At 44.0% G+C, this 13,536-nt stretch overlaps 1 protein-coding gene across 1 annotated transcript; it reads left to right on the forward strand.

Annotated features, from left to right (window-relative positions):
* Nucleotides 1-1,410: 1,410 nt before the first annotated feature.
* Nucleotides 1,411-12,082, forward strand: guca1c (guanylate cyclase activator 1C). The gene is made up of 4 exons (XM_071358154.1): nucleotides 1,411-1,761; nucleotides 7,982-8,131; nucleotides 9,880-9,967; nucleotides 10,148-12,082. Exons 1-4 carry the CDS (start codon nucleotides 1,567-1,569, stop codon nucleotides 10,288-10,290), a joined length of 576 nt encoding a protein of 191 aa, XP_071214255.1. The 5' UTR covers nucleotides 1,411-1,566; the 3' UTR covers nucleotides 10,291-12,082.
* Nucleotides 12,083-13,536: the final 1,454 nt, after the last annotated feature.

A 13,536-nucleotide genomic window follows, 5' to 3' on the forward strand; every position in this document is an offset into this window, starting at 1 on the left:
ACACACCTGACCTGAGACCAGTACTAATACACACCTGACCTGAGACCAGTACTAATACACACCTGACCTGAGACCAGTACTAATACACACCTGACCTGAGACCAGCACTAATACACACCTGACCTGAGACCAGTACTAATACACACCTGACCTGAGATCAGTACTAATACACACCTGACCTGAGATCAGTACTAATACACACCTGACCTGAGATCAGTACTAATTGCGAGAATCCTACAGGATCCATTAGGATTACTTTCCAATAGGAAAAAAAGCAGTCCAATAGGATTTTAATAGGATTCTATTGGATTCTAATAGGATTCTAATAGGAGTCCAATAGGATTCTAATAGGAGTCCATTAGGATTCTATTGGATTCTAATAGGAGTCCAATAGGATTCTATTGGATTCTAATAGGAGTCCAATAGGAGTCCAATAGGATTCTATTATGTTTATCTTGTATACTGTATGACTGTGGTGTTTACTGTATTGTACGCTATTTTGTTTTTGTAGAACTGAAAGACGAAGACCAACGAAGACCACATGGTGGTAGAACGCGTCTGTTTACAGACTAACAGGAAGCTGCCATTGTGCCAACGGTAGTTGAAAATAATGCCCTAAGACTGCAGGGAAATCCAACAACAGATGATTGGAAACGTGTGTGTACGTGTGTGTGCGTGTGTGCGTGTGTGCGTGTGTGTGTGTGTGTGTGTGTGCGTGTCTCATTAGTAGGCAGAGATTCATTTTGACCAGGGTCTGACATGATTTTGATCCCAAATGATTGTGTTTCATTGTGCAAAGATGTCTGTGGGGGTTTTGGGGGGAAATTGTCTGTTTTTGTGTTTTGAATACCTGCGACGTGGCTTCAGCAAATGTGTTTTAACAATTTTGGGGGAAAAACTGTCAAATACGTGAAAACAACATTAATTCAAACTAGTGTGTTCCCAGTGGGATGTCATCCGTTACTCCACAACCAAGGTGGGCGTGGGTGGGGTTATTGTGTCCAGCGGCAGCTACATTTACGTCTGGCCACAGTGACTTGGGCTCCATGACTAAATTTGACCTCGTGGGCTCAGAGATTCCTTTGAAATGTTAATCCCCATCAGCCCAGAGTTATAGTGTCAGAGAGTTGCAGCCTATACCTGCATGTTCTACCCCCGTCACTGTTCTCTGGGTGGGACGTCTCTGTCCAACGAGCCAATCATGCCCCCCCCCCCCCCCCCCCACCACCACACACACTTTACGCCGGTTGAAGCCTAGATGTCCCCGGGTTCTTGGAAGAGCTGTCCAGTTATCTCATTATAGGGTTACCTCTTTTTCTAGTAGAGGGAGGGTTGAGGGGGGGGGGGGGCTTAACTCAAGCAGATTAAGACCGAGTCAATGCAGCAAGAGTCAACCAGTTGCAGTGTTGCTCTCCACTACGCCTCACCTCCCTCCTGCTCCGCTCCCTCCGCCAACCTTTCTAGCTAGCTCTCTGCCGGCAGAACCCCAGGCCCCAGACCCCCCAAGGCCCACAACACACCTCTCTCCTAGGCAGAAGCAGGACGTGTCTGTAGGAATAAGAAAGAATGGGTGGCTACGAGTCTAACATGGACGATATCCTGGCAGAGGACATGCACCACTGGTACAATAAGTTCATGAAAGAGTCTCCTTCGGGACTCATCACGTTGTTTGAGCTGAAGACGATGCTGGAAATGCAGGGGATGACAGAAGAAGCTAGCAGCTACGTCGACCAGGTCTTCTTTACCTTCGACATGGACGGGGTAAGAAGACCCTCTCTCTCTCTCTCTCTCTCTCTCTCTCTCTCTCTCTCTCTCTCTCTCTCTCTCTCTCTCTCTCTCTCTCTCTCTCTCTCTCTCTCTCTCTCTCTCTCTCTCTCTCTTCCCCCCCCCCCCCCCCCCTAGTCAAGTCTCTCTCTCTCGCTCTCTCCTGTCTGTTCGAAGACATGGTTCCACCAGGAATAGAAAGATGGCCGATGAGCATTGGCAACTGATGGATGATTCATTAATTAAGTATGAATTGAAAAAAATCTATTAAGTTGAAAAATTATATGGCAAATAGAAATCCAAAATGGATGGTGTTGAGAGATAGATGGGAGGGGTTGAATGGAGCTGAAGGGTGGGACTAATAACCAATGTAAAACATACGGGGTCTTTAAAATGTATATAGGTTCAGAACTTTTGTGAAATAGCACAGTTACAAATAGAAATCAAACTGGATGGACATCAGAAATAGAGGAAGGACTAAAAACAAACAAAATATAACTATTGTAAAGTAGACTGTGTCTGTAAAATGTGTATAAGATGTATAAACTGAAGGTAGAAGCCTAAGTATTTATTAGTTTACTCCAATTGGGGGAGGGGTGGTAGAGTTTTCGGGTGAATAATAAAGGTATATTCTTAAAAAAGTGTGTACCTCTATATAGGTATGTGTATGTATATACTGTATGTCTATATGTATGCGGGGATTGGAAATGATGCAGACAATTACAGTGATGGAAGCTACAATCTTTCCGCAATATTAAGCTGATCCACCCCTTAAAATATATATATATATTTTTTTTTTAAGTATGAATTGATTTGATTCATATATTATTATAATTAACTGGGTGGAGTCAAGGCCTGAATGCTGATTGGCTGACAGCCGTGGTATATCAGACCGTATACCACGGGTATGACAAAACATTTATTTTTACTGCTCTAATTATGTTGGTAACCAGTTTATAACAGCAATAAGACAGCTCGGGGGTTTGTGGTATATGGCCAATATACCACGGCTAATGGCTGTATCCAGGCTGTACTCTGTGTTGCGTTGTGTGTAAGAACAGCCCTTAACCGTGGTATATTGGCCATATACCACACCTCCTCGGGCCTTACTGTTTAAATATAGCGCTGTTCAGGATGCTCACAGCACTTACATATTAAGGAGGGAAACTCACCTCATCCACCATCAATGTGTGCCTTAATGCTCACCACACACCAGCTCACCACACATCAGCTAACCAGACATCATCTAACCAGACATCAGCTAACCAGACATCAGCTAACCACACATCATCTAACCAGACATCAGCTAACCAGACATCATCTAACCAGACATCATCTAACCACACATCAGCTAACCAGACATCATCTAACCAGACATCAGCTAACCACACATCAGCTAACCAGACATCAGCTAACCAGACATCAGCTAACCAGACATCAGCTAACCACACATCATCTAACCAGACATCATCTAACCAGACATCAGCTAACCAGACATCAGCTAACCACACATCAGCTAACCAGACATCAGCTAACCACACATCAGCTAACCAGACATCAGCTAACCAGACATCAGCTAACCAGACATCAGCTAACCAGACATCAGCTAACCAGACATCAGCTAACCACACATCAGCTAACCAGACATCAGCTAACCAGACATCAGCTAACCACACATCAGCTAACCAGACATCAGCTAACCAGACATCAGCTAACCAGACATCAGCTAACCACACATCAGCTAACCAGACATCAGCTAACCAGACATCAGCTAACCAGACATCAGCTAACCAGACATCAGCTAACCAGACATCAGCTAACCAGACATCAGCTAACCAGACATCAGCTAACCACACATCAGCTAACCAGACATCAGCTAACCAGACATCAGCTAACCAGACATCAGCTAACCAGACATCAGCTAACCAGACATCAGCTAACCACACATCAGCTAACCACACATCAGCTAACCAGACATCAGCTAACCACACATCAGCTAACCAGACATCAGCTAACCAGACATCAGCTAACCAGACATCAGCTAACCACACATCAGCTAACCAGACATCAGCTAACCAGACATCAGCTAACCAGACATCAGCTAACCAGACATCAGCTAACCAGACATCATCTAACCAGACATCAGCTAACCACACATCAGCTAACCAGACATCATCTAACCACACATCAGCTAACCACACATCAGCTAACCAGACATCAGCTAACCAGACATCAGCTAACCAGACATCAGCTAACCAGACATCAGCTAACCAGACATCAGCTAACCACACATCATCTAACCAGACATCAGCTAACCAGACATCAGCTAACCAGACATCAGCTAACCAGACATCAGCTAACCAGACATCATCTAACCAGACATCATCTAACCAGACATCAGCTAACCACACATCAGCTAACCAGACATCATCTAACCACACATCCTGTCTTATTGTTGACATAGACCATCCTGTCTTATTGTTGACATAGACCATCCTGTCTTATTGTTGACATAGACCATCCTGTCTTATTGTTGACATAGACCATCCTGTCTTATTGTTGACATAGACCATCCTGTCTTATTGTTGACCTAGACCATCCTGTCTTATTGTTGACATAGACCATCCTGTCTTATTGTTGACCTAGACCATCCTGTCTTATTGTTGACCTAGACCATCCTGTCTTATTGTTGACCTAGACCATCCTGTCTTATTGTTGGCCTAGACCATCCTGTCTTATGACATCATGGGAAAATCAAAAGAAATCAGACAAGACCTCAGAAAAAGAATTGTAGACCTCCACAAGTCTGGTTCATCCTTCGGAGCAATTTCCAAATGCCTCAAGGTACCACGTTCATATGTACAAACAATAGTATGCAAGTTTAAACACCATGGGACCACGCAGCCGTCATACCGCTGAGGAAGGAGACGCGTTGTGTCTCCTAGAGATTAACGTACTTTCGTGCGAAAAGTGCAAATCAATCCCAGAACAACAGCAAAGGACCTTGTGAAGATGCGGGAGGAAACAGGTACAAAAGTATCTATATCCACAGTAAAACGAGTCCTATATCGACATAACCTGAAAGGCCGCTCAGCAAGGAAGAAGCCACTGCTCCAAAACCGCCATAAAATGTTTTTACTACGGTTTGCAACTGCACATAAGGACAAAGATCGTACTTTTTGGAGAAATGTCTGATGAAACAAAAATAGAACTGTTTGGCCATAATGACAATTGTTATGTTTGGTGGAAAAAAGGGGAAGCTTACAAGCCGAAAAACACCATCCCAACCGTATAGCACAGGGGAGGGACTGGTGCACTTCACATAATAGATGGCATCATGCGGAAGGAAAATTATGTGGATATATTGAGGCAACATCTCAAGACATCAGTCAGGAAGTTAAAGCTTGGTCGCAAATGGGTCTTCAAAATTAACAATGACCCCAAGCATACTTCCAAAGTTGTGGCAAAATGGCTTAAGGGCAACAAAGTCAAGGTATTGGAGTGGCCATCACAAAGCCCTGACCTCAATCCCATAGAAAATTTGTGGTCAGACCTGAAAAAGCGTGTGCGAGCAAAGAGGCCTACAAACCTGACTCAGTTACACCAGCTCTGTCAGGAGGAATGGGCCAAAATTCACCCAACTTACTGTGGGAAGCTTGTGGAAGGCTACCCGAAGCGATTGACCCAAGTTAAACAATTTAAAGGCAATGCTACCAAATACTAATTGAGTGTATGTAAACTTCTGACCCACTGTGAATGTGATGAAAGAAATAAAAGCTGAAATAAATCATTGTCTCTACTATTATTCTGACATTTCACATTCTTAAAATAAAGTGGTGATCCTAACTGACCTAAGACAGGGATTTTTTACTCTGATTAAATGTCAGGAATTGTGAAAAACTGAGTTTAAATGTATTTAGCTGAGGTGTATGTAAACTTCCAACTCCAACTGTAGGTACGTGGTTGCAAAGGGCATCAGTGTCTTAACAGAGCGATTTGCCAAGGCAGGATACTCCGATCGCGGCCCAATCCAGAATTTCTGTGAAATTCAATTTTCACAGAACCGCTTGTTGCAATTTCGATGAGTCTCTCTTGTTCAGATATCAGTAAGTGGACTGGAGGCAGGGCATGAAAGGGATAACGAATCCAGTTGTTTGTGTCTTCCGTTTCGGGAAAGTACCTGCGTAATTGAGCACCCAACTCACTCAGGTGCTTCACTATATCCCATTTGACATTGTCTGTAAACTTGAGTTCATTTGCAGACAAAAAATCATACAATGATGGAAAGACCTGTGTGTTGTCCTTGTTAATGCAGACAGAGAAGAGCTCCAACTTCTTAATTATAGCCTCAATTTTGTCCCGCACATTGAATATCGTTGCGGAGAGTCCCTGTAATCCTAGATTCAGATTATTCAGACGAGAAAAAACATCACCCAGATAGGCCAGTCGTGTGAGAAACTCGTCATCATGCAAGTGAAAATGACGGTCAGTAAAGAAAACTTTAAGCTCGTCTCTCAATTTAAAAAAACGTGTCAATACTTTGCCCCTTTTTAACCAGCGCACTTCTGTATGTTGTAAATGTGTTACATGGTCGCTGCCCATATCAGTGGATAGTGCAGAAAATACACGAGAGTTCAGGGGCCTTGCTTTAACAAAGTTAACCATTTTCACTGTACTGTCCAAAACGTCTTTCAAGCTGTCAGGCAGCAAGAACCTCTTGGTGGATGTTGCCGTTAGTGGAATTAGTGGAATTAGTTGCCATTAGTGGAATTCCCCCGAGAGAGTCACGGTTAAAGTGATTGGACGTTAATTATTTGACTAGGCTCCCTGTATTTGACATTGTGTTGTTATTTCACTGAACACTAGAGGGTTTAATTGTATTTTTTGGCAGTGAAACGAGGCTACACAGGCGAGAGAAAAAAACATCACCCAAATGTATAACCTCGTTGGAAAGTTGGCGTACCCTCAGCACTCTGGGTATACCTGACATAGACCACCTGACATAGACCACCTGACATAGACCACCTGACATAGACCACCTGACATAGACCATCTGACATAGACTACCTGACATAGACCACCTGACATAGACCACCTGACATAGACCACCTGACATAGACCACCTGACATAGACCACCTGACATAGACCACCTGACATAGACCACCTGACATAGACTACCTGACATAGACCATCTGACATAGACTACCTGACATAGACCACCTGACATAGACCACCTGACATAGACCACCTGACATAGACCATCTGACATAGACCACCTGACATAGACCACCTGACATAGACCACCTGACATAGACCACCTGACATAGACCATCTGACATAGACCATCGTGAGAGCCAACTTTGAGAGGCATCCTTGAGAGCCAACTTTGAGAGGCATCCTTGAGAGCCAACTTTGAGAGGCATCCTTGAGAGGCAACTTTGAGAGGCATCCTTGAGAGGCAACTTTGAGAGGCATCCTTGAGAGCCAACTTTGAGAGGCATCCTTGAGAGCCAACTTTGAGAGGCATCCTTGAGAGGCAACTTTGAGAGGCATCCTTGAGAGGCAACTTTGAGAGGCATCCTTGAGAGCCAACTTTGAGAGGCATCCTTGAGAGCCAACTTTGAGAGGCATCCTTGAGAGGCAACTTTGAGAGGCATCCTTGAGAGCCAACTTTGAGAGGCATCCTTGAGAGGCAACTTTGAGAGGCATCCTTGAGAGGCAACTTTGAGAGGCATCCTTGAGAGCCAACTTTGAGAGGCATCCTTGAGAGCCAACTTTGAGAGGCATCCTTGAGAGGCAACTTTGAGAGGCATCCTTGAGAGGCAACTTTGAGAGGCATCCTTGAGAGGCATCCTTGAGAGGCATCCTTGAGAGGCAACTTTGAGAGGCATCCTTGAGAGGCATCCTTGAGAGGCATCCTTGAGAGGCATCCTTGAGAGGCATCCTTGAGAGGCAACTTTGAGAGGCAACTTTGAGAGGCATCCTTGAGAGGCATCCTTGAGAGGCATCCTTGAGAGGCAACTTTGAGAGGCATCCTTGAGAGGCATCCTTGAGAGGCAACTTTGAGAGGCATCCTTGAGAGGCATCCTTGAGAGGCAACTTTACTGGGATATTATAATTACGTTTAGGTGTTGGGTGTTAACCAGAAAGTTATAGTAATTATCTCTTCTCTTTTTTTTGTTGTCTAACAATCATATTTCTCTCTCTCTCTTCCAGGATGGATATATAGACTTCGTAGAATACATAGCAGCAGTCAGTCTGATGCTGAAAGGAGAAATCAACCAGAAACTGAAATGGTACTTCAAACTTTTCGATCAGGACGGAAACGGCAAAATTGACCAAGATGAAATGGGGACAATATTCAAGGTGGGTTTCTATATTTCTTTATTATTTATGTCATTTAGTTGCTGTGATTTTATAACAGGGATCTTTATCAGGCTCAGAGCCTTGAGGAACATTATAAACTCTCTATATCTCCACTGAAAACAGACTTCAGAGAGATTAACTGTGAAGGGCTCAGAAAGGTTTAAATAGCCGACAACTAGACGGGTACACATCAACAAAGGGTTGCTAATCTAATCCTAACCTAAATATATCCCTCACTAGTGTATGTTGTCGATCAATCTGCTGCTTTGCTAGCTAGCTACACTGGAAATTATATAGCAGAAAAAGATACTGTAGAATTCTGAGTTGGATTCAGTTTCTTATTCATCCTGTTAGAGATGTCCGATTTAAGTCACCACATTAAAAAAATGTCTTATCCTGTTCAGAGGAAACATTTCCTATAAGAGTGTTTTTTTAAGGCTTATCGGTGAACTAAGAAAATAGAGTGGTATAAAAAAATACGTAACGGTAACTGACTGTGGATTGGCTTCATAGCTTCAAACAGTCCAAACGGTCAATGGACTCTGAGGATATATTCTGGGGCCTAGTGTTTACTCTTTACATCTCAGAGTAGACCAATCGGACAATGCTACTGACTACTCAAGCTCTTATAGGGTCCTCAATTATCTGACCTTCCTCCTAAAGTGTGCACTTGTTCACTTCCTTTCACTGATTTGAAAGGAAATGACTGGTAAAAAAAATCTAAATATGGTGGAAAGTCCCACTACATGTGGGAAGTAACGAATGAGGGCACACTTCAGGAGAATATAGGCCCAATGTGTTGTGGGGCCTCACTAAGGACGCGATAATGTTTAAATGCTGTTGTATACCACAGACACGGTAGACCTGATTGATTGATATTTGGGTAAAACAATTTGTATTACACTTAAAAACAATTGAAAAGTACCAGGAAAACCCAGAGGATGATAGAGTCCCAGTCCCAGAGGATGACAGAGTCCCAGAGGACGACAGAATCCCAGAGGACGACAGAACCCCAGAGGACGACAGAACCCCAGAGGACGATAGAGTCCCGGAGGACGACCGAGTCCCGGAGGACGACCGAGTCCCGGAGGACGACAGAACCCCAGAGGACGACAGAGTCCCAGAGGACGACAGAGTCCCAGAGGACGACAGAGTCCCAGAGGACGACAGAGTCCCAGAGGACGACAGAGTCCCAGAGGACGATAGAGTCCCGGAGGACGACCGAGTCCCGGAGGACGACCGAGTCCCGGAGGACGACCGAGTCCCGGAGGACGACCGAGTCCCGGAGGACGACCGAGTCCCGGAGGACGACAGAACCCCGGAGGACGACAGAGTCCCAGAGGACGACAGAGTCCCAGAGGACGATAGAGTCCCGGAGGACGATAGAGTCCCGGAGGACGATAGAGTCCCAGAGGACGATAGAGTCCCGGAGGACGATAGAGTCCCGGAGGACGATAGAGTCCCGGAGGACGATAGAGTCCCGGAGGACGATAGAGTCCCAGAGGACGATAGAGTCCCGGAGGACGATAGAGTCCCGGAGGACGATAGAGTCCCAGAGGACGATAGAGTCCCGGAGGACGACCGAGTCCCGGAGGACGACCGAGTCCCGGAGGACGACAGAACCCCAGAGGACGACAGAGTCCCAGAGGACGATAGAGTCCCAGAGGACGACATGAAAGTCTAAAAATACTTATTTCTAGTGATATTCTCTGTGACTTCAGCTCTTTGTTCTGTTTTGGTTACTTCAGGCTATCCAGGACATCACCAGATGTTATGACCCTCCTACGGAGGAGATTGTGACCCTCATCTATGAGAAGGTTGACATAAATAACGAAGGTAAGAATGATCAACATTTAGAGAAGTACATTTATTGAAATGGATGATCTTACCCATAGTACAGATAGGTATTCTAGCGGGGGTGGAATTTAAGTTAGCTTTTTAATGTTTTAATTGCTATCCTCTAGGAAGCCAATGTGTATCTTGTTCTATATATGTTTTAATTGTTCACACCTCCAGGTGAGTTGACTCTGGAGGAGTTTATCGAAGGAGCCAGGGACCACCAAGACATCATGGAGATGTTGGGAAAGATGATGGACCTCACCAACGTTCTAAAGATCATTGTCAACGGACAGAAAATGCAGGTCAAATCACCCGAATGATGATGACGTCACTTCCTGTTGCACTTCCTGTTTGATGGACTCAGAATTTACAGAATGCAACGCAGAAAGGTTGTTGAGAAAGAATAGGATTGTCTGGGACGGAAAGCAATTATAGTGGAATGTTTAATATATAATATATGGAGAAAATGTATAAAAGAACAAACAACGAACTTGAGCATCTTGATGAGAAGGTGAATATACATGAATGGGAGGGAGCCAAGACGCAAATCTCCATCGACCAAGAAGACTGAGTTGATGAAAGGATAATGGAACCATGCCATGAGGCCATGTGACCCGTCTTGCCTACTCTATGTTCTCTATTTCTACTCCCCGATTGTCTTTTCACCCTTTTCCAGAAGTCCCATCATAGATTTAACCACGGTGGAAACCCTCTAGGCAATGATTACACCAATTAAATACTTTGAGATCAATGACAGGAAGTGTGAAAGTGCAAGTGTAGAGATTTGGGATGCAACCTATATGTTCTCTCTGTGTGTATCACTTGAGTGGAGCAGAGGAGAGACCTTTTCCTCATCTTCCTCCTCTTCCTCCTTCTGGTGCTCTCACAGTCACCACAGCTCTCTCTAGTCCTCCTCCTGCTCTCACAGTCACCACAGCTCTCTCTAGTCTTCCTCCTCATCTCACAGTCACCACAGCTCTCTCTAGTCTTCCTCCTCATCTCACAGTCACCACAGCTCTCTCTTGTCCTCCTCTTGCTCTCACAGTCACCACAGCTCTCTCTAGTCCTCCTCCTCCTCTCACAGTCACCACAGCTCTCTCTAGTCCTCCTCCTCCTCTCACAGTCACCACAGCTCTCTCTAGTCCTCCTCATCTCACAGTCACCACAGCTCTCTAGTCCTCCTCATCTCACAGTCACCACAGCTCTCTAGTCTTCCTCCTGCTCTCACAGTCACCACAGCTCTCTCTAGTCCTCCTCATCTCACAGTCACCACAGCTCTCTCTATCCTCCTCTTGCTCTCACAGTCACCACAGCTCTCTCTATCCTCCTCTTGCTCTCACAGTCACCACAGCTATCTAGTCTTCCTCCTCCTCTCAGTCACCACAGCTCTCTCTAGTCCTCCTCCTGCTCTCACAGTCACCACAGCTCTCTCTAGTCTTCCTCCTCCTCTCACAGTCACCACAGCTCTCTCTAGTCTTCCTCTTGCTCTCACAGTCACCACAGCTCTCTCTAGTCTTCCTCCTGCTCTCACAGTCACCACAGCTCTCTCTAGTCTTCCTCCTCCTCTCACAGTCACCACAGCTCTCTCTAGTCTTCCTCTTGCTCTCACAGTCACCACAGCTCTCTCTAGTCTTCCTCTTGCTCTCACAGTCACCACAGCTCTCTCTAGTCTTCCTCTTGCTCTCACAGTCACCACAGCTCTCTCTAGTCTTCCTCTTGCTCTCACAGTCACCACAGCTCTCTCTAGTCCTCCTCTGTAACGGTCTTAAAACACACTTTGTCACCAAGTGATACATTGTTCTTAGAGGTCTTTTAAGAGAGGATGTATAAGTGCTGTTGACAGAATACCATACCATAAACAGTTGTTTATACCATAAACAGACGGGTATTGAACTTTAGTGGCGTTCTCTGGCTGGTGACTAGGATTCTATGCATTCCTATTTGTATTCAGGCTAAAATATTTCAAGAAACTGAATAGATGTATTGTATATCCTCTTATTCTAAATAAATGGAATGGAATTGTTGTTTTTCAAAACAATTATGGTACGTTATAGATATTTATAATCATAAGCAAATGTTTGAGAAAAAATAAATTTTTACAAAGTAAAAACATCCAGGTTTCTGAGTCACTAAAGATGTTCCATAGTTTGTTTTAGACTGGATGTTGAAAGTGACCGGACATTCTAAATTCACACGTGTCCCGTGGGTTGGGACTGATCTCAACATTAGACTACTTTTGGGGTTCTGAAAACCCAACCGTTCTTTTGTATTGTTTTTGTACCATCATCTTTGAAATGCAAGAGAAAGGCCATAATGTATTATTCCAGCCCAGGTGCAATATACATTTTGGCCACGGGATGACAGCAATGTATGTGCAAAGTTTTAGACTGATCCAATGAGCCATTGCATTTCTGTTCAAAATTTTGTATCGAGATTGCCCAAATATGCCTAATTTGTTTATTAATAACTTTTTATGTTCAAAATTGTGCACTCTCCTCAAACAATAGCATGGTATTCTTTCACTGTAATAGCTACTGTAAATTGGACAGTGCAGTTAGATTAACAAGAATTTAAGCTTTCTGCCCATATCAGATATGTCTATGTCCTGGGAAATGTTCTTGTTACTTACAACCTCATGCTAATAACATTAGCGCACGTTAGCTCTACCGTCCCGAAGAAATTTTAAACATGTTTTTTTGGGGTTGCCTTAACAATTTAATCAATACAACCATTCTAAATAAACGTACAGATTTCCTGTTGATTAAATAAAGGAAGTGGTTCAACAGCTTTAACATGATACTGCCGGCATCCAAACGTCGAGCCATATAAAGTTTTTATAGCGTCTTGAAACGACCTGTCTTCAATAATTTCTACGGCTAACAAAACTTCCAGAATCATACATTTGGATGCTTGCTTTTACTGAACGATATCCCCTCCACTTGCTACAATCCTTACCTCCTGAGTACTTAGTTGACATATATTTAACCCTACGGTTGTCTATTTCTAACAAGCTTAGATCCTGGTGTTTCATTTATCAGCACGACTGAATAAGGCCTCATAGAGGACCTCCGGAACCATATTGGTGTCTGCTTCCAACAGCAATAACCATTTATTCACCAGTAGAGGACCTCCGGAACCATATTGGTGCTTGTAACTAAGCATTTCACGGTAAGGTCTACACTTGTTGTATTCGGCGCATGTGACAAATAAAGTTTGATATGCTTTTGATTTGATTTGAACTTCCAACAGAAATACAATTTCTTCAACAGTAGAGGACCTCCGGAACCATATTGGTGCCAACTTCCAACAGCAATACCATTTATTCAACAGTTTTACATTTGCTGCTGTGAAGTCCTTTTGCTCTACTACAAAATGACACACAACTGTGGTACTGTTGGATTGTAATGTAGGGTGTTACTTAGGAGTTTGAGCTGTTCAGGTTAGAGAAGTTACACTGCAGATGAACAACTAACTGACATTCATTTACAAAATGTACTTTAAAAAATTATTTGTCCCAACACTAGGGTTAGGGAAGGGGTGTGGCTGTGGCGGTCACGAAAATGTGT

This window comes from Salvelinus alpinus, chromosome 21, assembly GCF_045679555.1.
Source record: "Salvelinus alpinus chromosome 21, SLU_Salpinus.1, whole genome shotgun sequence".
NCBI lineage: Eukaryota > Metazoa > Chordata > Actinopteri > Salmoniformes > Salmonidae > Salvelinus > Salvelinus alpinus.